Source organism: Stenella coeruleoalba (genome assembly GCF_951394435.1).
Source record: "Stenella coeruleoalba genome assembly, chromosome: 14".
Classification (NCBI taxonomy): Eukaryota; Metazoa; Chordata; class Mammalia; order Artiodactyla; family Delphinidae; genus Stenella; species Stenella coeruleoalba.
The window spans coordinates 47,115,891-47,140,458 of record NC_137160.1 but is presented as its reverse complement, the minus strand read 5'-3'; the positions used below and the strand labels follow the sequence as shown (position 1 = coordinate 47,140,458).

Here is a 24,568-nt window from a genome sequence, read left to right as displayed (position 1 = left end):
GAGTCGCAAGCATCTTCTACCGCCCAGATTCATCAGCAGGACCGCGTCTCCTCAGGACCCTCGTACAGAACTAATTTTCAGCAAAGTCTAGTTTCCATGTTCTAGGTTAGTGCCTTATCAGATGGTTGGCCCAAAAGACAGAAACCAGAAAGTTTTGTGTATTGCATCCTGGTTAATTTCTCTGGGGTCCTATCACCCTCCAGGTGGTTGTCTCCAAGGTAACTGGTATCATACTGATCTCATCTCTTACCTCCATCCAGTCAGTTTCCTGTTGGGTGTCTTCTTCAAGGTATTTCCAGCCCCCAGCCCCGCATGGTTACAGAACGAGGAAGACAATCGTGGTGGTCTACAGGTGCTCAGACCAATTTGCAAAAGAACCCCTGAGTGCCAAGGTAGGTTGTGAGACACACACTTCACACCTATTTCAGCCCAACAACTTGTGAAATGGGAAGGAGACCAGACTTAGTAAATTTTTACTCTTATTCATGCTTTACTTGCAACTTTCAACTGACCTTAACTTAGTACTTTCTACCAAATCAACCTCACTCACTGGAATAAGATATCTAACCAATCAGCTTGGGGTAGTTGACTCAGCCTCCCATGTATAAAAGAGAGATAATGATGCCGACTTTATGGAGTTGTGAAAAATGAATGGAACAAATACACAATGCCTGCCATGTAGCATATACTCATTAAGTGTGGCTTTTAACCACAACTTTTACATTTCTGTCAAGAGTATCACCTTCCTGCAGTAACCCTGGGGACCTTGCATTAATCTTTGCCTCAGATTGTTAATTCACTTCTCATACTCAGACACCAAACTCTATTCATTTTTTCTCTAAACTGTTCATTCCCACTATCAATGTATCACTTAGACACATTTTTTTTTCACACCCAGACTATTGTCATAGCCTGCTAGCAGGATCAAGCGATGCCTTCATTTGATGGGTATATATTCTGAGCATCTAATATGTGCCCTGTTTAATGGCATTGGGGCCAGAGGGGCAAACGACTCTGACAAGGGTCCTGTTCTCATGGTACTTACATTCCTGTGGGTGAAGATAGATAATGAACAGATACATGAACAAAAATCTTGATGATGATACGTGTGATGCAAACACTAAAACACAGCGATGTGGCAGAGCATGGGTGGCAGGTGGAGAGTGGGAAGAGCGCATGAACCAGGTGTCTAGGAAAGATCTATTTGGGAGAAGCTAGTTGAGCAGAGATCTGAATGACAAGGAGAAACCCCAGTTCTGGGAGCAGAGTGTTGCAGGCTGGGGCAACGAGGGCAAAGGGCCCTCAAAGGGGAATGAGCCTGGTCAAGCGGAGGGACAGAGGGCAGATGGTTGTCGTGTCAGTGCAAAGGGCCTGGGGACTCAAGAAGAAATCAAGAGAAGGGCAGGACCACATGCTGTAGGAATACCAGGCCACGGAGAATTTAAGATTTAGGATTTAGGTCATGGGAAAGATGCAGGGTTTTATCAGAGGTGTAATATGAGCCACTGGAAGTTTTATACGGTGGATAACATGATGTGAAGCACATTTTATAAAGCTCACTCTGCTGGCCAAGTGGAGAATGGACTGGGGGCCGTTAAGAGTGGAAACAGAGTAGCCCGGAGAGAGGCTGGTGTCTGGTATCAGTGGAGAAGCAGTAAAAAGGAAAAACACAGGGTATGTGTGGAAATTGCTTACTGACTGATGACAAACCTGCATCCCGAGCATTCGTTTTTTCAGGATTTCTCTTGCATGAAGAAGGGTGATTATCTGTCAATATTCATTGCACCATTGAGCCGATATGCAATGCATGAATCATCTCTGAGATAAGCAGATGAGGCTTTCTTGTAATCTTTCTATTTCGCTGAGATAATTTCACTTGCTTTGGAGTTTATGAGGCCATAAGTGGCTCCCATCTGTTGATGAACATATTTCTAAGAGTCATTTAGTCTCAAGTATGAAATACTTGAGGGGAAGTTAAATTGTAACTTTTATATTCTGTGTCATCTTAGTAACAGAACCAAAATTGGAAGCATGTGTTCAATTTTGGTCTTTCATTTTCAAAGCTTTAGGTCAGGCAAAGAATTAATTTCATTTGTTTACAAAGCAGATTATGCCTAATAAAATCTATTTTGTTTATGGTCACATTTTAGTCAATCCATTGCCTTAGAAAATGAGAGAAATCTGATTGGCTAATTAGTCAACATAGTAAATTACATTATTCCGCATCCACAGAACATTGGCCTAATTGAATTATCTAGTAATGGTATGACAGAAATATTTCCTTTTAATACATTTTGAGCAAAGGCACATACCAGTGATAAAACAGTGAATAATCTTGTTTATTCCACCCTTGTTTGATGATCGACCACAGAATATAACATAAGACTTCTATGGATAATAACTTTTTCCACATTAAGGAAAATGAAGCAGGGTAGCTTTCAGTGGGATCCTTACTGGTGCTCTGAATTTTCACTACTTGTCTGTGCATCTTTTCCTTCCCAGAAATTTGTTCTCTGATAAGTGCTAAAAAACTGTACAAAAGCAAGTTTCAATAAAATTGGTTTTAATTTATGCCTAATCAAAGAGATAGGTTTGATCACTTTCTTTCTCTAGTGAGAGGTAGAAAAACTCTCCGGGACACTTTCTTTCACTCTTGAAGTTCTGATGAGGACTGTTTTCTCAGCCAAATTCAGATACACACAAAAGTCTACACACAGTATCAGGGATGCCCATGGGATCTGCCCTGAGGGGCCAAAACCATTTATATAGCACGGATTCTACAGAATTGGCCTTGTATTAATGACCACTACTTGTTATTTTTTTTCTTTCTTTTTTTTTTTTTTGCGTACGCAGGCCTCTCACTGTTGTGGCCTCTCCCGTTGTGGAGCGCAGGCTCCAGACGTGCAGGCTCAGCGGCCATGGCTCACGGGCCCAGCCGCTCCGCGGCATGTGGGATCTTCCCGGACCGGGGCGCGAACCTGTGTCCCCTGCAGGCGGACTCTCAACCACTGCACCACCAGGGAAGCCCAGTACATGCTATCTTGATAGTTAAAATGTTTTTTAAAAAGGACCTACCACATCATAAATATCTGTATTCTAGACTCTCACAACCAATTGCTTCAGTGCTGGTGTTAAGATTGGAGTACTGGTTAGGGTGGTCATAAGTGGGATCATTTAATTAATAGAAGAACTTCCAGAACAAGTAGTAGGACAGCACAATAGCGAAGAGAAAGGATTTCACAATGAGATCCATCCACCTGGATTCAGATTCCAGCTCTGCCACTCATCATGTGTGTGCCTTTAAATAAGGATATTTAAAGCAGCAGGGAACGGTGGCTGGCGCTTACACGGTAGGGTTGGATTGCCTGCTTCCATCCTGGTGTGTGATCTGGGGCAAGGCATTTAACCTCACTAACGTTGACTCCCTTGATTTGTACCTGCCTCCCAAGGTTACGGCTGTGAGGTTTAAATGAGATAATTTTACGTAAAACTTATCATAATGCCTACACACAGAAAGTTTATTAAACAATAATAATGCTATTATTATTATTAATTTAGTGCTAAGCATGGCAGGACCTGAAAAATTACTAAATCTTTCAAGCTTGAGTTTCCACCTGTATAAAAAGGAGATTAAAATACGCATCCTCTTGGGGTTGCTGTGACAAATAAATGAGATGGCGCATTACATGACTAGCAAAACTCTTGGTCACGATTATTCAGAAGCATTCTGAGTGGGAATGATCTTGAGTGGGAATGCTTAAGTGAGAATTATCTGCATATTTGACTGCTAACAGCTCTCGCAGTGAGGCTAATAGACCATTATTTTCCTCTTGGTGTTCACGCTTTTAAAACACCCTAGGGCTGTCTTCTCCTCCCTCCCTTTGTCATAACAATATATTTCCAGAGACTACTGTCTATTGTCTTTTTCCATAGACATCCTTATACAACGTTTTAACTTTCTTGGCTTCCGAATAAAGAGGCGAGTGCCAGCCCTTTGACACTTAGACCTGAGTATCTTCTAGTTATGAAGCCTTCTGACCTTTAATAAAGCCCATCTTTTACAAATCTTTCTTTGTTAACCACCGTTAGTGCCCCCACTTCTGGATCATTTCAGTCTTGCTTTCAAGCATTTGAAAAAGACTCATAAATTGGGTAGCTTTTTAAAAGCACAACTCCCAATTCTAGAAGGTAATCTTAAAAGAGAATGAGGGGGATGGGATCTTTACTAGCTCTATTCATGCTGAACCTGCCGAGAGAAACTCTCTTTAGGTCAAAGTTGTCTCCTTGAGTGCATGGTCATTTTGATAAGAATAGTGCAAGGTAATGCAATCCCACTTTAAATTTAGAAGTTGTAAAGTTCACGCTACACTGAAAAGGCAGCGGTGAATGACATTTCCATGTTTACATTCGAGAAAAAAAAACCAGGTGCCAAGTCTTGACCAAGCAAATGGTTCAGCGTTCTACAGGCAGTTATGGCATGTGGACATAAGGGTGAAATAAAGGTGTGGGTCCCCCTGCCCTTTGATTCTTTCATTCCCCAGCTGTGTGACCATTATTCGTAGAGACCACGTGCAGCCTTAGCTGTGTCTTCTGTTTCTGGTTTAGACTCCTCACTTGGGAGGGCAAAGGACAACACCTAGTTCCTGCCTTACAAGAGTCAATGGCACACCAGGTGTGAGCGGTCCAGGGTCCAGGGAGCAGCCTGCCCACAACCAGCAGTTCCTCTGGTTTCTAGGATAATAATTTAGTGAGTGGAAGAATGTACAATGGACCAGGAATGGGTTGGATGCCTACGATGTGCAAGGTCTAACAGTGAACACAGAAATGAGTCAAACATTACATCTTCCCTTTGGGACAATACTATCTAGTTACAAAATCACATAGGAATATCCATAATTAGAATATAGAGTAGAAAATGCAAGGGTCTATAGCAAAGGGGCAGAAAAAATAATATAGGTGCACAGAAGAAGGAGAGATTACTCTTAGCTCTGTGATGAGGAAAGCTTCATGGAAGAGGTGATATTGGAGTGAGGTCTTGGAATATGAGTACATTTTGTACCTGCAGAGAAAGGTGTGAGTATGTTGGTAGAACAGTTTTAAATAGGACACAATAGTTTTACATAAAGGAGCAGAATGGGAAATAAGTCTAGGGAGGCGGGGTGCACGCTCTCCAATGGAGATCATAGGACTTTGGATTCTGTACTCACAGGTTTGAATTTTATCCTATAGACAAGAGGTGAGTGGGTTCCATCTTGGCTTCTTATTGGAATCACATGTTGAGTTTTTAAGTTGTAGATGTCTGGTCAGGATCATCCTCAACATTTACAGGGCCTAGAGCAAGAGGATGAATGGAAGCCCACACTCTGTATGTCTAAATATTCAGAAGTTTTAAAGTAAGCGATACACAAGACCCCGTCCTTGTTTCCACCCGCGGTCTGCAGCCTGTCCCAAAGGACTGCTCTGGGCCTAGAAGCTAAAGAAGCCCTGTCGCCTGAGGGCCACCCTGCCACAGAGGCCTGAGTGGCCCAATGGACCTTCAGGAGGAGGACAGGCCAGAAACTAGACACAGCTGGGGACTCCTGGGCAGTGTCTGGACCTGCCCCTGTCAAGGATGGGATGATTCAGTAAAGCTCACAGGATTCCGGGGAAGGGCAGGTTCCCTCACCTCATGCCTCACTTTTCTGACCTGGGATTGCCAGGCAGCTCTAAGTACTGCCCAGAATTACACCTGCCCACTGCATCCATCTCCCAAGCAGAGGGAGGGTGGAAGTACTGTTGCTGAGGAACGCTGTCTGCCTACACATCCTCCAGCTATGGGGGATGGGGCATGGGGCGTGGCTATGTTGAAACTAAAGCTTTTCTTTCTCTGGTTTCAAAGGGCACAGGCTGGTCTTTTATCCCCCAGCCCAACCTCACCCCAAAGGACCAGAGTGTCCAATTCAGCTGCTCTATCCCTCTCCAACATTTTGTGTGTGCTCAATTGGTCATCAAACTTTAAAACATGAGGCTGGAGAGAAAAAAAAAAAGGGTTTGTCGGGCTTCCCTGGTGGCGCAGCGGTTGAGAATCTGCCTGCCAATGCAGGGGACGCGGGTTCGAGCCCTGGTCTGGGAGGATCCCACATGCCGCCGAGCAGCTAGGCCTGTGAGCCACAACTGCTGAGCCTGCGCATCTGGAGCCTGTGATCCGCAGCAAGAGAGGCCGCAACAGTGAGAGGCCCGTGCACCGCGATGAAGAGTGGCCCCCGCTTGCCACAACTAGAGAAAGCCCTCGCACAGAAACGAAGACCCAACACAGCCAAAAATAAATGGATAAATAAATAAATAAATATTTTTTTAAAAAAAGTGTTTGTCTCTCTGTGCCTGTGGTGCTCGAGGCCTTCGAAAGCACATGAGCCCTCTTGGCCTGGTCTAATAGTGAGGCCCTGTCTGAACCCAACCCCTGGCACAGAATTTCTTGGGGGTGCATGTGACATTGGGGGGGCGGGTCTCAGGGTGATTATGTGCACATGCAGTGTTAATAATCACTGCTAAGAATGGGGGAGGCATTTCTGTTTAGTTATTGTTCTTCAGCAGAGGTGCCAGGTGACTGGTATTTCAGAAAGTAAAGTGGAACAGAATCCAAGATGAATGGGATGGCGGTGAAGCAGTGGGAGAGCCGTATGGAGTCACCATAGAGAGCAAACGAGATGAGGGCCTGGGGGGAGCAGAGGCCAAGGGCTGGGCGGTGGCGGAGGAGCTGGATTGGACAGGGCTATGGAGAGCACATCGAGTGCTGGCTGGTCAGAGGGAGGCATGGAGTGGTGGATGACTCTAAAGTTTCCAGCCTGGTATGACATGAATTGTGTCCCCCAAACAGATACACTGAAGTCCTCATTCCTGGTACCTGTGAGTGTGACCTTGTTTGGAAAGGGGGTCTTTGCAGAGGTAATCAAGATGAGGTCATGGGGGTGGGCCCTAAGCCAATATGGCTGGTGTCCTTATTAGAAGAGAAGAGGCACGCAGGGAGGACAGCCACGCGATGACAGTGGCAGAGACTGAAGAGACACAGCTACAAGCCATGGGACCCCAAGGATTGCCGGCGTCACCAGAAGCCAGCAAAGAGGCAAGGAAGGACCCGCCTCCATAGGTTTCAGGGAGAACTTGGCCCTGTCGACGGCTTGGTTTTGAACTTCTAGCCTCCGGAACCAAGAGACAACACATTAGTGTGTTTGAGAGCATCCAGTCGGTGAGAGTTTGTTGCAGCAGTCTCAGGAAACAGCTCCAGAAGCTGTAACAGCCGCCAATGGCGTTGGCTCTCTCTGAACCGGCCAATCAGCGAAGGCGAGCCTTTCTCACGACCAGCACCAGAACTGGGAACGTCCCCCCGCAACACGCACATCCCGCCCGCGAGAAACCGAGCCCCAGGTTCGGTATCCCTCTTCAGCAACTAGCTGTTTAAAAACAAACTATTAATACGCTATGGGTTCCAGTGATCTACTATCCCAAAAGGCATGAACAGAAGGTATTCATTTACTACAGGTTTAAATTGCCTACCATGTAAGAAGGCAGTTTCCAAAACTGAAGTCGAAAGTTTTTATATTCAGTATTTCCATTCTCGTACTGACACTATGCTGATTTGATTTTGAAGGTATGTTTGGTAGTATTTTAAGGTATTACCTTTAATCTATCGTAGTCAAAATTATTCAGAAAAACCTACAGGAGACTTCATCTCTACAAGGCACATTCTTCGGAGAGGAAATCGTTGCAGCAATGAACTGCCAAAGGGACAGCTGAAAAAAATGGGTCATGCATTCATCTCATTCTGGGACGTGAGCTGCCTAGCGGTTCACTGCTCATTTTTGTCCTCTTCCCGTAAACAGACTGCGTTAACAGGTTACTTTAAAATAGCATACTAATCTCCCCAGTGAGTTACACAGGAAAGAATTCGGCGTGCGCTCCAGAGAACTCAAATAGTTGTTTGTTCTCAGAGCTCAGGTGTGGTAAAGTAGCTGTGGGCTAAAAATGCACGCTGGCTATCGGCCAGCAGGCTAGAACCCTCCCTCCGCTCCAGCTCTGATTTCTCACGTTGGCGTGCAACTCGTAGCTTGCTTCATGGAAGAAGAAAAAAGGACTTGATTTTCAATTTCAATTTAATTACACAATCTATAGTGCCTAGTGGGAAGGATTTCGGGGCAAGATTAACGCTCACCAGTGCTCTATTTTACATGCCTTTCTGATAAAGAACACTATTGATTATCCAAAGTGAGTGTCCAGAAATGTTTTCCAGAGCCAGATTCTTTGGGTGGCAGAAGGGGAGGGCAGATCAAGAGGTACAAACTTCCAGTGATAAAGCAAATAAGTCCTGGGGCTGTAATGGACAGCATGGTGACTATAGTCAATCTTAGTATATTGCATATTGGCAAGTTACTAAGAGGGTAAATCTTAAAGGTCCTCATCACGAGGAAAACAAATGTTTTGTAACTTTGGATGGTGACAGACGGTAACTAGACTTACTATGGAGATCATTTCACAGTGTACAGAAATATGGAATCATTATGTTGATTCTAATATAATGTTATATGTCAATTATACCTCAATTTAAAAAAGAAATTAAAAAGGAAGGGACTTCATCTTGTAGCTCTTTGGCAGACTTTAGATAAATTAGAAGTGTAAGATGCCTCGTAGAGTTGTATCCCCGGCACATTTTTGAGAGTGGGGAGTGCCTTCCTACATGGAAGAAGAAAAGATAGAAATTCTACTGTAGAATTAGAAATACAGCTGGCAGACGCTGATTGAACAATACAACTATCTGTTCTGAGAATGACTGTATAACTAATATACTTAAGACCCTTACCTCTTAAGCTAAAGTCCAAAGAATTTCACTGTCTTACTGGGACTGGAAACCATTATGATTTTATCTGGCACCAGATCAATGTTTAAGATTATAAGTAAATATTTGGTGTTCTATTTTGGTGTCTACCTACTCTATTAGTTTAGCCAAGGGTAAAAAGAAGGAAAGTACAGGAAATGAAAATCTGCCCCAGAGAAGTGGTCTGTATTTCTTGACCAACTGCTTTACCTTGTTAAGTTAATAAAGAAAACAGTTCTCTAAGGAAAGGTATTCCCTCTGTGACGTAAATAAATAAAAATGGTAGCAATAAACATTACTGGTTAACTGTTGCTCAGCCTTACCAAGCTACTAGAGTATATACAAATAGTTGAAATACAATGTTAAACAGACCAAGTTCAAAAGGCAAATAAACTCTTTGAAATGACTAATTGACTTCAACATTGCACAGGGGTGGCATTTCCAAGTATTAAGATGGCTGCTACAAGGAGTCAATACAGTATTTACAATTCTATTCAAAAGAAAAATGGTACCCGATAAGCCTTAAATTTTGCCTACTGAATTTGCAATATAGTATATTAACCAAATGAATGAACCATTTTTTAAGCTCGATGAATTACAGGGCATCTGGCACAGATTAGGTAGAGCTAGAACTTACTTCGGTTGGAATGACAATGAGGACCAGAATTGGAATTTATTTTGAAGCCCATTAGGAGAAGATGTTGAAAAATGTACCCTTGACTGGTATACATGCAGACGCACCATTCTTCCCCTTGGCAAGGGTGAGTTATAATTTAGGCCAGAGGAGAACAACGACAACAAAAGGCTTGGAGATTCTGGTCTATGAATGAAAGCTGTGCATATTTTGCCATAGGCCAGTGTCTGCCTTCCCTGGGTCTAGTGACACAGGCAGCACTGGGAGAAACTGCAGCTCAGCTGGCCCGTGGGAAGAGGGTGGGATGGTGCAAGACAGGCCAGACTTGGTTTGGATGTGTGGCTACATGTCTCAAACCCCTTAAACCGTTGTACAGAATGACTCCATCTACTGGTAAATATAAAAAATTAATCAAAAAAGAATGGATAAGAAATAGCGAGGCAGGCAGGAAGACACTGGCTAAATGTGGGTAGAAATCAGAGACCAGAATGGAAAATCCACTTGTACGTTTCCACTGCTAAGGGTTTAGCTCTTAACTTGTCTGGGAGGGAGTGACTGGGCGAATTAGAACTTGGGAAAATCACAGAGGAGAGTCACCTTAGTTAAGGGAGAAGCAGATAAAAGTATCTATTTGCAGCCATGATAGAATCAAAGAGAGATCATGATACGCTCCGAGGGATGCTTATGTCAGAACTGGCAGAGCCCACTTCTCACTGTTTCCCACCCTTGGGGAGGATGGTGAGGAGGGAAGGAATGAGGTGAGGGAGACAAGGAAAGTGTACGATCATTTACAGAGGATCGGTTTATCTGTTCTCAGAACCAATAACACGCGTATTGCTCATACCCAAGAACTAGCAATGCCCTCCCTTCTAAATATTTACAAATAATTATTAATCTTTAAAGCAAAATTCTACATTACGGTTTATGAGAAGTGAGGAAATACCTGGTTGGTGATATGGTCCTGGAGTTTTTCTCTGGTCACTGAAAGAGAGAGCAAAAAAGAAATTCAACATGAAAGTATGAAAAGGAATAAAATACTGTACTGCTCTCACTCTGTTCTCACTCAAAACTCCAAAAGAACTCTCCAAGCAAGAATGTGTATCACAATAGGGACATTTATAATCACTCCAATAATTGGGATGAAGAAAAAAGTCAAAACCGAAATAAACCACATTAGGCAAAGATAACAGAAAATGGAGTGGAAATCCGGGAAGGGTGATACCAGAGAATGTAGTAAACTTTGGCAGAGAAATGGTAAAGAGATGAAAGGACCAAAGAAAAATTTGAACCACAGCCAGTAAAGTCAAAGGTTTACAAACAATGACAACCTGTTCAAGCATAATATTAACACTGAACTCAATGAACCTTGAGGACCAGGTGAGGAGATTTAAAGTGGTGGATGGCAGAGGTGCTACTTTTCTCTGACCTATGAAGATGATAAAGACGTTCTTATGTTTTGGTACTGGCAGAGACTAAAGTACAAACCAACAGTCCTATGAATGGTATCTTGGTCAGGACAGAAACAAATCAGAGTAACATAACATATGAAAAGCAGCACAGGGGTATAAATAATAAAAAGTCTAAAATAATAAACCTCAGTCATTGCGAAAACAGGCTAAAAGTGATCAATGTCATGTGTCTTACATATAAGGAAAAAAGTCCTTAGGAATAATCAATAACCAACAAACCATCAGGAAAGAGAGGAAAGAAGACATTTTGTGGCCCTGCAGTTATTTCGTGCTTGTGAACATCTTGGTGTGATACGTACACTTTATTAAATGTGTCCTTTTAAAATTTTAATTAGGATGATTGTGTAGTGACATGCATTTATAAGATATAATACAGACAGATCCCCTGTACCCTTTACACCGGTAACATCTGGAAGATCTCTAGTACAATAATATCACAACCAGGATATTGACATTGACATAGTTGAGATACAGAACATTTCCATCACCACAAGGGTCCCTCACGTTGCTCTTTTATAGTCACATCCATTGTCCTCCCGCCTCCACCCTCTTCTTAACTCCTGGCAACCACTAATCTGTTCTCCATTGCTATCATTTTGTCATTTCAAGAATGTTATGTAAATGGAATCATACATTTTATAACCTTTTGGGATAGGATTTTCTCACTCACCATAATTCTCTGGAGAGTCATCCAGGTTGCTATGTGCATTCCTGTGCGTTTCTACCTTTTTATTGCTGAGTAGTATTCCATGGTAAGGATATACCAAAGTTTGTTTAGTCATTCACCTGCTGAAGGACATCTGGCTAGTTTCTAGCTATTGTGAATAAGCTGTTATCAATATGTATGTACAGGTTTTTATGTGAACATAAGTCTTCACTTCTCTGGGATAATTACCCAGGAGTGCAATTGCTGGGTTGTATGGTAGTTGCATGTTTAGTTGTTTAAGAAACTGTCAAAACTGTTTTCAAAAAAGATTTGTAATGAATAAGTGATATTTACCAGTCAGTTGAGCAACTAATAATAAGTATATCTGGAAATTTTACTAAGTGTTCAGTACTAGGTTAAGTGTTACATGGGATGCAGTAGAAGAATAAGGAGTCCAGAGAATGGAATGGCTCTGTTGAGTGGGATCTTAAATCTAGTCACTGTCACGAAATACCAGGGGCCAATCTTGGAGTTTCTAGATAATAAGAACCAATTTTCTTCATTTTTTTTTTAATGGTACTGCCCAATCGGACTCTCTTGATACATTTTAATATTTAGATTTCCCTTGTCAGATAATATGCAGAGTGTTTAAAGAAGGCTGTTTAATGGTTTGTGGGAAAAAAACTTGCCTTTTGAATTAAATCACCAGTATGTCCAAGAAGAGGGGGAAGAACATTCAGGAAGGAGAGAGCCAGTGGGTCCAAAGCACAGAAAGGAAGCCAGCATGGCCGGAGGGAAGTAAGGGGAGGCCAGAGTAGTGTGAAATGAGGCAAGAAACATACAGCCATGGTCATGTAGACCGTTTGGGGGAGATTTATGATCTTCCCCAAAGTAGAGGGAAGTCAGTTATTAAGGGGGTGTAGCCCAGGATGTGAGTAGGGGCACTGGAATGCCTTGGTCAGACGTGCATTTTCAGAGGACCACTCAGGGCTGGTTGCTACCTGGGGAATAGGCTGGAAGTGACGTCAGGGGCAGCAGCAGCACAAAATCTTAGTTCTGTTTCCTTAGGAACCAAGGGAAATCAGAAGGAATTCAAGTGAAAAATAAGAGCCCGAACAATCAAATAATCATAACCTAATCACGCAGCAGCCCACTGGAGTCTAGAAAACGGAGTAGGTGACAATCTGGCATCTAATTTACAGCTCTGTCATTTACTAGATGCTCGATTCAGGGCCAGCTACTCAACGTTCTGGTCCTGTTTGGCCATGTATAATGAAGAGTTAACAGTATTTACCCCTCTCAAGATTTGTGAACAGTATTTACCCCTCTCAAGATTTGTGAAGATTAAATAAGTATGAATTTTGCAGGCAAAGGGTGAGAGAAGGGCATTCCAGGGAGTTGGGACGGGAAGGGTAAAGTCTCAGAGGCAAGGAGAGGGTGTGTTTGGGTAAATTGTGAGACATTCTGAGTGGCTTATATAGTATAAGCATACATGGCACAGCAGGTGGGAAGGAAGGGGTGTGGGAAGAAGGTGAGACACCAGCTTTGGGAAAGATGACTTGAGAGGTGGGGTGGAGGATGGATTGATGGGGAAGAAGAGGACCCAAGAGCAGCTACGAATCTGCTCCTCAGAAAAATGCCAACACACAGAAAAATGGGACAATGCAGGAGGCTAGGAGACCTCTGCAGCCATGCACAGATTTGCAAGAATCTGCAGTTTCAAGTCTGTTTTGAACAGCAGGCCCCAACACATGAAATAAAAATTTCTCAGATTCCAGCTCCTCTGGACCATTTTTCGTCCCTCACAACTAGACTCATCAGCTGTTCAGGCATTTCCCTAACTTAATGAATTGAAAGTATGAGTTCAATGTCTAATATATTTATTCTAAAAAAATATGATCCCTTCAAGATGGCAGATACCACCTGAATGCTGGGTGTGCAAAGACGCACACAGCAGGGCACCCACCCTCAAGGTCAAGGTCAAGTGGGAGAGAGAGGTAAGTAGAGATAAGTGGCAACACTGCATTTTAAGTGTTTTAACAGAGTTTTATGAAAGACACCGTGTGAGAACACAAATGAAGAGCAACCGGTGTGGCTGATCTTGGGGAACAAATAGGTTACCGGGAAAAATATTGCCAACAACCACTCTTATCCTCCCTTTTGGCTTATGCAGAAATATCTCACGAACAACCAAGGACCACCCATTTTTAAAAAATATTTATTTATTGATTTATTTGGCTGCTTTGGGTCTTAGTTGCAGCATGCGGGATCTTCTTTGTGGCATGTGGGATCTTTCATTGTGGCAGGCGGGCTCTTTGTTGTGGCACACGGGCTTCTCTAGTTGCGGCACATGGGCTTCACTCTAGTTGTGGTCTGTGGGCTCTAGAGCACGTGGGCTCAGTAGTTGCGGCATGAGGGATCTTAGTTCCCCGACCAGGGATCGAACCTGCGTCCCCTGCATTGGAAGGTGGATTCTTAACCACTGGACCACCAGGGAAGTCCCAAGGACCACACTTCTTATTGATTTTTTATTGGCCTTTTACTCAATGGAGTTTAAGAATATCTTCTGGATATAGGCATGTTTGAACAAATTCTTAGAGAGAGGATTAATACAAGAGCTTAAAAAAAAAAGATGAGATAGGACCTATCCTTGGGATGTAGGAATCGGAATAATGAGCAGGTGGAACTTGAATCAGATCTTCAGAAATGGCTGGAATTTGGAAGGCATCATGAGAATGACAGCTCTGACTAGAGGAGAGGGTCTTGGGAGAAATACGGTTGCCCAGGGTGACCTGGAAACAAGTCAATTGCCTTATGTTTGCAACAGTAGACAATCTGGGGGCAATGATGGTTTCTTCAGCAGAGGTGGAATATGAAGGAAAATTAAACTGGTGAATACATTGGACAGAGTAGGGAGAGCAATTGGAGAATACATAGGGGGCTTTGGTGGGTGGGTAAACTAGGTGATGGATTGGGGCCTAGACCAGGGAGGTCGAAACGGGAAGGAAGAGAGAGAGAGAGAGAGAGAGAGCGAGGAAAATCAAAGGAGTGCATGGAAGAAATGTTTGAGGGAAATTGGTAACAAATGGATAAGGGGAATAAAGATTGGAAAGAGTCATATCTGGCTTATTTAGTCACTTAATCAACAAATATCTGATCAGCTACCATATGTCACATGTGGTTACTAAGCTCTGGGGATTCAACTGTGACCAACACAGGTCTGGTCCCTGGCTGCACCCAAAGAGCTTGCTGGCTTGGTTCCCTGCTTTTCTGACATTGTCTACTTCTGGACTATAGTCTACTTTTAGCCTTATCCATTCTGTAGCGATGCTCAAGCTGTTTTGAAAGTACCACATGTGAAATCTTAAGACAAGGAAACGAAGGTGAGGTTACGAATCTCTTCCTCTTTCTTGGAGTGCAAATACGCCCATTGTATTTCTGTGTATTTCGTACGGTAATTGGATATTCTACAGCTGCCAGATTCTGGAATATCGCATCCCCCCTCCTCTCCATTAAAGGGTATTTTAGGAAGGAACATGACAATCTGGGGAAGAGGACCAACATGGTGATCTGTAACAGGGCAGACCAGGCAATTTGGTGAACTAGGGCCCTGTCTTTATCTTGCAAAAGAGGACAGAACTGTAAACATTGCTTATGCAAAGGTTCAGGGACCAGGAATAGTCCAAGGGAGCCAAAGATGGGAACAGGGGAGCGGTTTCAGAGCAGTCCATGGGCAGGAGGGACTCAGTGTCTTCAGAATCTATCTACAAGTTATGCCCGTCTCTTTAGAGCCACTGCCTTGTTGCAGCCCATCAACAGCTCTCCCCTGGATGGTGACATCAGCCTTTTGCTGGTCCCTGCTTCCACACTTGCTCTCCCTAAACTCCTTACTACATCCTATTTGCCTTGCCCCATCTGCTTCTTGCCCATCTTTCCAACCTCGCCTTGATTTCCATTCCCTCTCCCTTTCCACCCTCCAATCACTTTGGTCTTATGGGAATTTCTGGTCCTTTTGACCTCTGGTTCTTTGTACAAGCTGCTGTCTTTCCAATTTGACAGGGCTAGCTCTTTCAAATTTTCAGGTTTCAGTTTAATACTAGGACCGTAGGGGCTCTTCTCTGGTCTCCCCATCTTCTCTTGTGATTCTTGATCTCAGCCCTTCGTTTATTTCTTTCCCAGCACCTACCACAACTTGCGATTGTTTTCTCGTTTGTATGTTCGCTTGCTTCTTTGCTCGTTTCTTCTTCTATAGTGTGAGCTCCCTGAGGTCAGGGACCCTGCCTATCTTGTTTTTGTTTTTTTTTTTTAATTTTGTCTTTTAAAATTTTGCTATTTTCTTTTCTTTTTTTTTTTTTTTTTTTGCGGTACACAGGCCTCTCACTGTTGTGGCCTCTCCCGTTGCGGAGCACAGGCTCCGGACGCACAGGCTCAGCAGCCATGGCTCATGGGCCCAGCCGCTCCGCGGCATGTGGGATCTTCCCGGACCGGGGCACGAACCTGCGTCCCCTGCATTGGCAGGTGGACTCTCAACCACTGCGCCACCAGGGAAGCCCTAAAATTTTGCTATTTTCTGATTTGAGACTACAGTACATAATCCTTAAAGTTTTCAAGTAAAAATTCTGGCAATAACATTTTATTAATAAGACAAGATCTCTTATGAGGAAACCACGTTTAAAAATAGGACAAGAAAAAGTAATAACCATTTTTATGAGGCGGCTGATTTTAATATAAGTGTAAAAGCACTAAAGAAAAGGTTTAATTTTCTGTATCTTATAGCAGTGGTTACTAACACTTAAAGAATGTGGGTCTCTTTAAAATATCAATAAAAATTAAAATATGACAATTGCTTATACTTTTGTTATTTATTAAAGATGTTTTATAAAGTGTCTATAAATTCAACACTGTACAAAAAAGGAATCTGTACCTTTTTTAAAAATCTATTTTCTTCTTCTATGTTTTATTTATTTTTTTAAATTGATTTTTTTAACAACTTTATTGGAGTATAATTGCTTTACAATGTTGTGTTAGTTTCTGCTGTATAACAAAGTGAATCAGCTATACGTATATATGTATATCCCCATATCCCCTCCCTCTTGCGTCTCCCTCCCACCCTCCCTATCCCACCGCTCTAGGTGGTCACAAAGCACGGAGCTGATCTCCCCGTGCGATGCAGCTGCTTCCCACTAGCTATCTATTTTACATTTGGTAGTGTATATATGTCCATGCCACTCTCTCACTTCGTCCCAGCTTACCCTTCCCCCTCCCTGTGTCCTCAAGTCCATTCTTTATGTCTTCATCTTTATTCCTGTCCTGCCCCTAGGGTCTTCAGAATCTTTTTTTTTTTTTTCTTTAGATTCCATATATATGTGTTAAAAATGGTATTTGTTTTTCTCTTTCTGACTTACTTCACTCTGTAAGACAGAATCTAGGTCCATCCACCTCACTACAAATAACTCAATTTTGTTTCTTTTTATGGCTGAGTAATATTCCATTGTATATATGTGCCACATCTTCTTCATCCATTCATCTGTCGATGGACACTTAGGTTGCTTCCATGTCCTGGCTATTGTAAATAGAGCTGCGATGAACACTGTGGTCCATGACGCTTTTTGAATTATGGTTTTCTCAGAGTTTATGCCCAGTAGTGGGATTGCTGGGTCATATGGTAGTTCTATTAAATTGATTTTTGTTGGAGTATAGTTGATCCATCTTTTTTATTGTTGTATCCAGGGCCCAGTGCTGGCACACTCTAGGTGTTCAGTACAAATTTACAGAATGACTGACAGTATTTTCGGTCGGGGGCAGCTTGTACCAGTTCCCATATTTTAAGGGTAGCTGCTTCTGGCTCTTGCTCCCTAGTGAAAGGAAAGGTTCAGTGGTTAAAACTCACTAGATGGATCACATGAAGGCCTGAAGCTGACTACTGATAAATTCTGACCCATACCAAATACTTTGTTTTGTGATGGCAGCCATTTTTGTATTAGTTCCCAATGGATTTTCAAGGATTTTAAAGTATCCTAGTAATAGTGATTATGTCTAGTGTCCTTTCCCCCTCCTATTTTATACAACATCTGTAGTAGCCTAGTTCTGTATTACAAACATAATAAGTGTTCAAAATTGTGGAAATTGAAGTGAAAGACTGAGAGTTAATTCTAGATAACTTACAAAACACCATTTTTATACTTTTCCTGAAGGTTAACAATATTTTAATTGTCCTTTTAGTTTGAATTTACCCAAATTTCTACCATTTTCTTTCACTAAACTGCTATTTACTAAAATAGGGCTTCTTAGCATAGTTACAGTGAAGATTCAAGCTTCTGTTTAATTGAATTATGGGGTTTGCAGAATTAGGGGCCTTGGGTGGTGCAGTATTGGGGTAGACTTGACCTGAGTGCCCCAGTTACAGGTAGGAACCCAACACACAAACTTGGGCTGTGTCTTGGGATGATAAGACAGACACGTCGGATACAGTTTCCCTGGCAAAAGGTCACAGTGAGTCCAGGATTTGTGGTTTCTGTCCAAATAAGGAAGAGGTAGGTGATTTTAGGTGATGTAAGTGGCAGGGAACATAGCCATGTTTTAAAGGGACTTAGGGACCAGTTCATGAACAACTCAGGTAACAAGGTAGAAGCCATGTTGGGGACTGAAGGGTAAGGCAAGGGCTGATTTAGAAGGTGACAGGGTTGGATTCCAGTTCCTAAGGTCAGAAAGTCTGTTGAGGATCATGGGGAGTCGAGCCAGATGGACCACTTCTGTGAGATACAGCAACTTAAATATGAGAAAAATGGTCTCCTCCCTTGAGCTATTAAAACCCTAATAAATTAAAATATATAATTATATAATTATTTTGTGGCTCTGGTGGTTATGATTGCAGTTATTGATAATTTTTTCTCTTGCTCACGGATAGTCTCAGGCTGGTGGAGATGTAAATGTTCCCTGGCTGAGACAAGAAAAAAGGAGGGAATCCCACTTAAGGAAAACCTAAGTCATTCCTCAATTTATTCAAATCATATTGGAGAAAGAGGAATGGAATTTAGGGGATAAATTGTAACTGCATAAGCCATTGCTAATAAAAGATTAAGAAGTATGTGGTTTAGCATCTTTTAATTATTTTTTCTAGCCTCTTGAATATACAATGTTTGAAATCTCTGGTTGGATCAACATTATTTTGCTCAGAGGTTTGTGGACTTTGCATACTGATTCTTTCCTGTTTCCAAGTACATTTGCTTTTAGGCTATTTTTATTCACTTTAAAGGAATTTTAATAACTTTCTGTTGACAGCATGGACAGCTGGTCTTGAGAATTAAAGAAGATTCACTTGCTGACTGAGGAAGGAAGTGACATCAATGAGCTTCTAAAGTCAGCCCAGAGGGGGAAATTGGCTTGTGAGAGAGTAGCCTTTCATGGCACTGTCTTTATCAAGTGATGCCTTGAGATGCAAATTGATGTATCAATCAAACCTATGGTGCCTACCTTCAACCAACTGAGTGCAAAGTGAAGGAACAATGCCCTGCAACACTAAGGAGGAAAAGGATGAGGGGGGTAGGAACCTAGGGACTAAGTGAATTATGGGAGCTCGTGATCCCCTCTCTGGGCTGATGCTTCACTCTCTGTCAAGCCTCAGTTTCTTTGTCTAGAAAATGAGTTTGATGTAAACTGTTGGTTGAAGTCAGTCCATTTCTGTGACAGATGGCTAATAAGACAATGTACTAATAAATATAGTGGAGACATGTTATCTCACGACTTTGTCTCAAAGAGTGCTCTCAATAGTTTTTTATCTCCCGCTGAGAGTGAGTTAGAAAGAGGGATCTTTAAGTGTCATTTGTAGCTACTATCTTGATTCCTTGATATGTCTGAAATTGGCATTCATTGTTTATAACTCTACTGCAGAAAAAGTCAGGCACAAAATGTGGACTTCAAGTAATAATGACCATACTAATAGCAACTATCATTGTCGTAATAACGAATGACTTAATCCTTCACCACCATCAGAGACTTTGCCTCTGGAGGTGCAGTATCCATTTTTCAAAGGTAACTGTGGTGCAAGTGGAGTGCGTGTGTATGTGTGGGTTGCATCATGTGAGTGTACGTGTATGTGTGTATACACACACACCTGGGCAAAAATGAGGCAGAAAAGTACCTGGATACATTTTATGGTTATGAGCTGAAAAATTAAAATTGCTGATTTTTAATTTCTTAGCTCATTTTACAAAGTGTTTGAGGGATGGCTCAATAACAGTTAAATAATCTGATTTTGAGTTAATCTAGAGTCAAAAGGGGTTTTATTCAGCTCGTTGATAGATGCAATAATGTTGACTTCTTTTCCTTGTCAATAAACATATTTGGGGATTCAATTACATTTTCAAAGTTTATGAGCTTACATATGTAACTTGAACCACTCAAAAGATATTGGTTAAGTAAAGAAAAGAGCGATGAGCTCTCAACAGCCACAGTCTTCATGTTAAAGGATTTTCAGATTATCCCCAAGCAAAACTCACTCATCTAATCCTACAGCAATATTTTAATGAGCATCTATTCTGGACCTTATGCTTGGTGTTCTGGAAGTACAGAAGTAAAGGAAGCAAGATGAGCACCCCCCAAAAATAACAACATGAAGTCATGGAGCTGTAAGAGATTTACTAGTAAACTGCGTAGGTAGTCAGATCAAAAGGTGTTTAAATCTTGATATAGTAGAAATGGTGATGGGTTCACTTTCAGACTTTTCTAGTCTTGGCTTTGCCACTATTAAGCTGTATGACATTTAGCAAATACCTTCACTCCTGTAGTCCTTGCTTCATCCTCAGTACATAATGACAATGTTGCAAATAATGGTCTCTAAGTTTGTTTATAGTTTAAGTTCTTTGGCCATGAAAAGAATCAGGGAGATTGAAATTTTCCATAGAAGTGGCACAAATAAAAAAGAGGTCGTGTTTGGTGGAGGATCCCAAGGTTGCTTCACGGAAGAGATAGCATCTGATCTGGGTAGTTATATTAATAAAAATAGGTTGGAGAAAAGGAATTTCACCTGAAAGGAAAAGCATGAGCGAAAGTGCAGAACCAGGAAATGCATGGGGTGTGTACGAGGAGTAGTAAATAATTCTGCTTGACTTCAGTGAAGTCTGTATATTAGCGAGGTGTGTCACGGACCAGTATCTTGGAGAGTCCTAAATACTTGAGGAGAGATTTTGACATTTATTTGGTAAGGGAGCTCTAAAACATTTTTGAGCCAGAGACTGATGGAAACTGTTTGAAGAAGATGAATCGAACAGTGCTATGGCTTGAGCGTGAGAGGTGCTGGTACGGAGATGGCATAATGTGGGTGAATGAGAGATACACTGTGTGAGTAGAATATGACTTCATTCAGATGGGGGCTGGGGTGGCAGGGCAGGTGGTGGAAAGAAGGGAACTAAAGATGATCAAGATCTTGAGCGTGGTTGTTTGGGAGAAGACGCTCTTAATGCAAAGATGGAAACAAGGAAATAGGGCCAGTTTAAAGAAGTAAATTTGGCGAGTAATGATGGAGCTGGAATGATTAGCTCCTTTCAACATTTGTTAGGTTTAAAATACCAGAAGGACATCCTGGAAGAGGGCAGTAAGTGAGATCAGGAAAGAGGTCTATATCAGGCAAGCTTCTGCAGAGAGATGCCCAGGGAAGCTACAGAATGCAAGACTCTTTTTAAAGTATATACAGAGAAATAATGACCAAATTAGAACTTTGGGAAACAGGTTTTTTTAATTTATGTTCAATGATGCCTCTTTAGGTAATGGAATGCAGATTTTACATCGTCTGTGGTGAACAAGAGATGCTGTCTCTAAGCTATTACAAGGATTTACTATCAGGAACTAGCAAGTTAGAAGTTTGGTTTCAGAGCTTAAGTTCTCTCTGGTCCTGGATTTGAGTCAAAGGCTTTGATTCTGACACCAGTTCCGTTGGTGTGTTTTTCCTTTAACACACTAAATAATTAACTGAATTCTTCACAGATACGGACTGGCTGTCCACAAATTTAACTCACTTCTGACACCTACCTGCCTTGAGATAGAGTCAGATCCTACAGGCTAAGGGTCAGTCCTAGATGCCTGCACACAATGCCCTGCCCCTCGACACACACGCGCACGTGCACACACACACACCACACTTCAGATGCCAGCTGCAAGTCCAGCTTGTCCCCTGGGCTTCTGACCTACCGGCTATAGATCAAAGGTCCTCATGACCCTTTCCTTGCGTTTGATTAATTTGCTAGAGTGGGGCTCACAACTCAAAGAAACATTTTACTTACTAGATCACCGGTTTGTTACAGAAGGATATAACTCAGGAACAGCCAGTGGAAGAGATGCATAGGGCGAGGTATGGGGGAGGCACGTAGAGCTTCCATGCCCTCTCTCGGGGTACCATTCTCCCTAAACCTCCACTCCTTCACCAAGCGGGAAGCTTTCTGAACCCCAACCCTTTGGGGTTTTCTGGAGGTTTCAGTACACAGGCATGGTTGATTTAATCATTGGTCATTGGTGACTGACGTCAATCTCCAGCCCCTCTCCCCTCCCTGGAGGTCAGGGGTGGGATTGAAAGTTCCAATCCTCTAATCACAGGGTTGGTTCTCTTGGCAACCAGCCTCCACCCTTAGGTGGGGTCCAAAAGTCACCTTATTAAGATAACCAAAGACACCTTTGTCACGCTCATCATTTAGGAAATTCCAAGGGTTTTGGTAGCTCTGTGCCAGAAACTGGGACAAAGACCAAATATTATAGATCCATTTCTTATTGTAAATCACAATATCATCAAGGCAAATCACAAGTTCTAGTAAAAGAAACTTAGGCCGATTTCCTTATTTATAAACTGAAGCTTATGAAAGTGTGGGACTTTCCTAAGGACACCAACCACACAGATTTTAGCAATGGTCACGAGTGGAGGCTAAGCGTTCAGAATGTCTGGGCTTGATTCTCAGCTTCTCTCCTTTCTGTCTGGGTGGCCTTGGGCAAATAACAACCTCTGTGAGTTTTCTCATCTGTAAAATAAGGATAACAAATATATTATAGGATCATTTTTGGTAATTCAACGAGTTAGCATGATACCTGGCATCTGTAATGACTCGTATGACAGGAGACTCCAGCTAAGGGTAATAAAACCAGATTGTTTGCAACCCAGATGGAAGCTGTTCTTCAATGTGGTTAAGAAGAGTAACAACAACTTTCAAGACAGCCAAGTATCCTATTCTGGAATAACCAGGGAGTGTGGGAGAAAACTAGGGATAATATGTATTTTCAGTGTCAGAAAAATGAAAAAGAAATTTAGTCCAATTTAAATGATTAACAAGTAGTCAAACATTTAAGAACTTTAGCTTAGCCAATTAATAAAAATGAAAATGCTTGGAATCCTATTTTCACCTTAAGGCATAAACGCACAGGCATATATCCAAGTCCTGCTCTGGGCTTCCAGTCCCCAGCCTGCCACACGGAGGCACAGGACAACGAAGCCTGCAGCTTCCCCTCCAGTGCCAGAGGGGTAGAGGGACCAGCTGACACAAAGGACTTCCCTCGAGAACTGGGGGAGTCAGTGCCTCTAGTGAACTAATTCTCATTCTCCTGTAACACATGCTTTGAGAAGAAGAATGTGTGCAATTTCCTGGTCTGGTCACCTTTTGCTGCTTTTTAGGGTGAACTACAATACGGCACCTGACAAAGACTCTCTCCTTGATCAGACTTTAGTAGGTTCCTTTGACCTTGACTTTGACCCCTGTCCAGTCTTCTGCCAGCCTTGCCCAGTCTTAGCAAGAATCCTGCTATGAGTAAGAGTCCCTTCACACTTGATCTGTGATCAAGTTCCTCATCCCCCACCTTTGCTGTGTAAGTCTTTGGTCAGCCTTTAGCAAGAATTCTGTTAGGTCAGTTTAGCAAGATCCTCCTACCCTTTAAGGTCCCCTCTTAGTCATTTTCCATCCACTGACTCCACACTGCTCATTGGCTGTAAGTCCCCACTTGTCCTTGTATTTGAGCCCATCTCTCTCCTCTGTTACATACCCCTATTGTGACAGTCCTGAAAAAAGTCTTCTTTACCATTTTAACGTGTTGGAAATTTTTTCTTTAACACACCTAACATTTTATCATTAAATTCATTTCTTTCTTTTATATCCATTATGCTGTGAAAAATGACTGAGTTTTATTAATTCTTTATTAAGTTTGCAGATCCCATGTACCCTCAACTTCTAATTATTCCTGGTGATGTCTTAAAGCCTTAGTATTCAATCAGGGAAACTGTAAATGACACAATCGCTCAGTTCCAGACCCTGGACTTCACGATGTCATTTACAGTAGGGTCCACAGTCTTATTAAAAGTAAAGTCCTCTGCCCCGCCCACCTTTGGAAGTAGCAGGAAATACTAGCTTATTTTTGAAAAATCAAATTATTTTTGAAATGGATTCCCCTTTTCCTTTCAAATTCAAGCAAGATATTTTTAAAAAACACTGAATTGGGATAGCTGATTTTTTAAGGGTAATTTTTAGAGTATTAGAGACTACAGACAGTATATATGGATGTTTTTTCAATTACCTCTTTTCCATACATCAACGCTTACCCACTCAAGGCTAGAACTAGCTAAAAGGATTGCTAACGGGCTGTAACGGTTAGTCAATCTCCCAGCTCTTTGTACATGATGTAAACATACCTCCAGAGAGGTTGTTTGGATTGAGTAGGTTACAGTTCTGTGGAGAGAAGTGAAGGCTGTGCCTTTGTCAGTGGTCCCTCTGTATGATCAGTGGGTCACGCCGTGGCATGGGGACAGCCTGTGGTTCAGGCGGCAGAGACCGAATGTAAACAGACAGCTCTTGGTAGCTCCATGTAACATCATTTTTCCCAGTATCAATGCACCAGACATTTTCCTGGACAATACCCACAGGACAGGACAGACTGGTGATTTTTATGCTTTTATTTCATCTCCCTTACATTTTGGTATATTTTTTGGCATTTGGGGGAATTTT

General features: G+C 42.2%; 1 protein-coding gene across 11 annotated transcripts in view; it reads right to left on the bottom strand.

The window, feature by feature from the left end:
- CHST9 (carbohydrate sulfotransferase 9) overlaps positions 1-24,568 on the bottom strand; it is a 785,034-nt gene that overhangs the window by 8,824 nt on the left and 751,642 nt on the right. For 10 of the 11 annotated variants that reach the window (XM_079942964.1, XM_079942961.1, XM_079942965.1 and 7 more), the window contains one exon: positions 10,426-10,463. In XM_079942964.1, the coding sequence (XP_079799090.1) occupies positions 10,426-10,463 (38 nt within the window). Of the gene's footprint in view, positions 1-10,425; positions 10,464-21,874; positions 22,079-24,568 lie in introns of those variants that run through there. The other variant, XM_079942959.1, reaches the window with a different exon arrangement.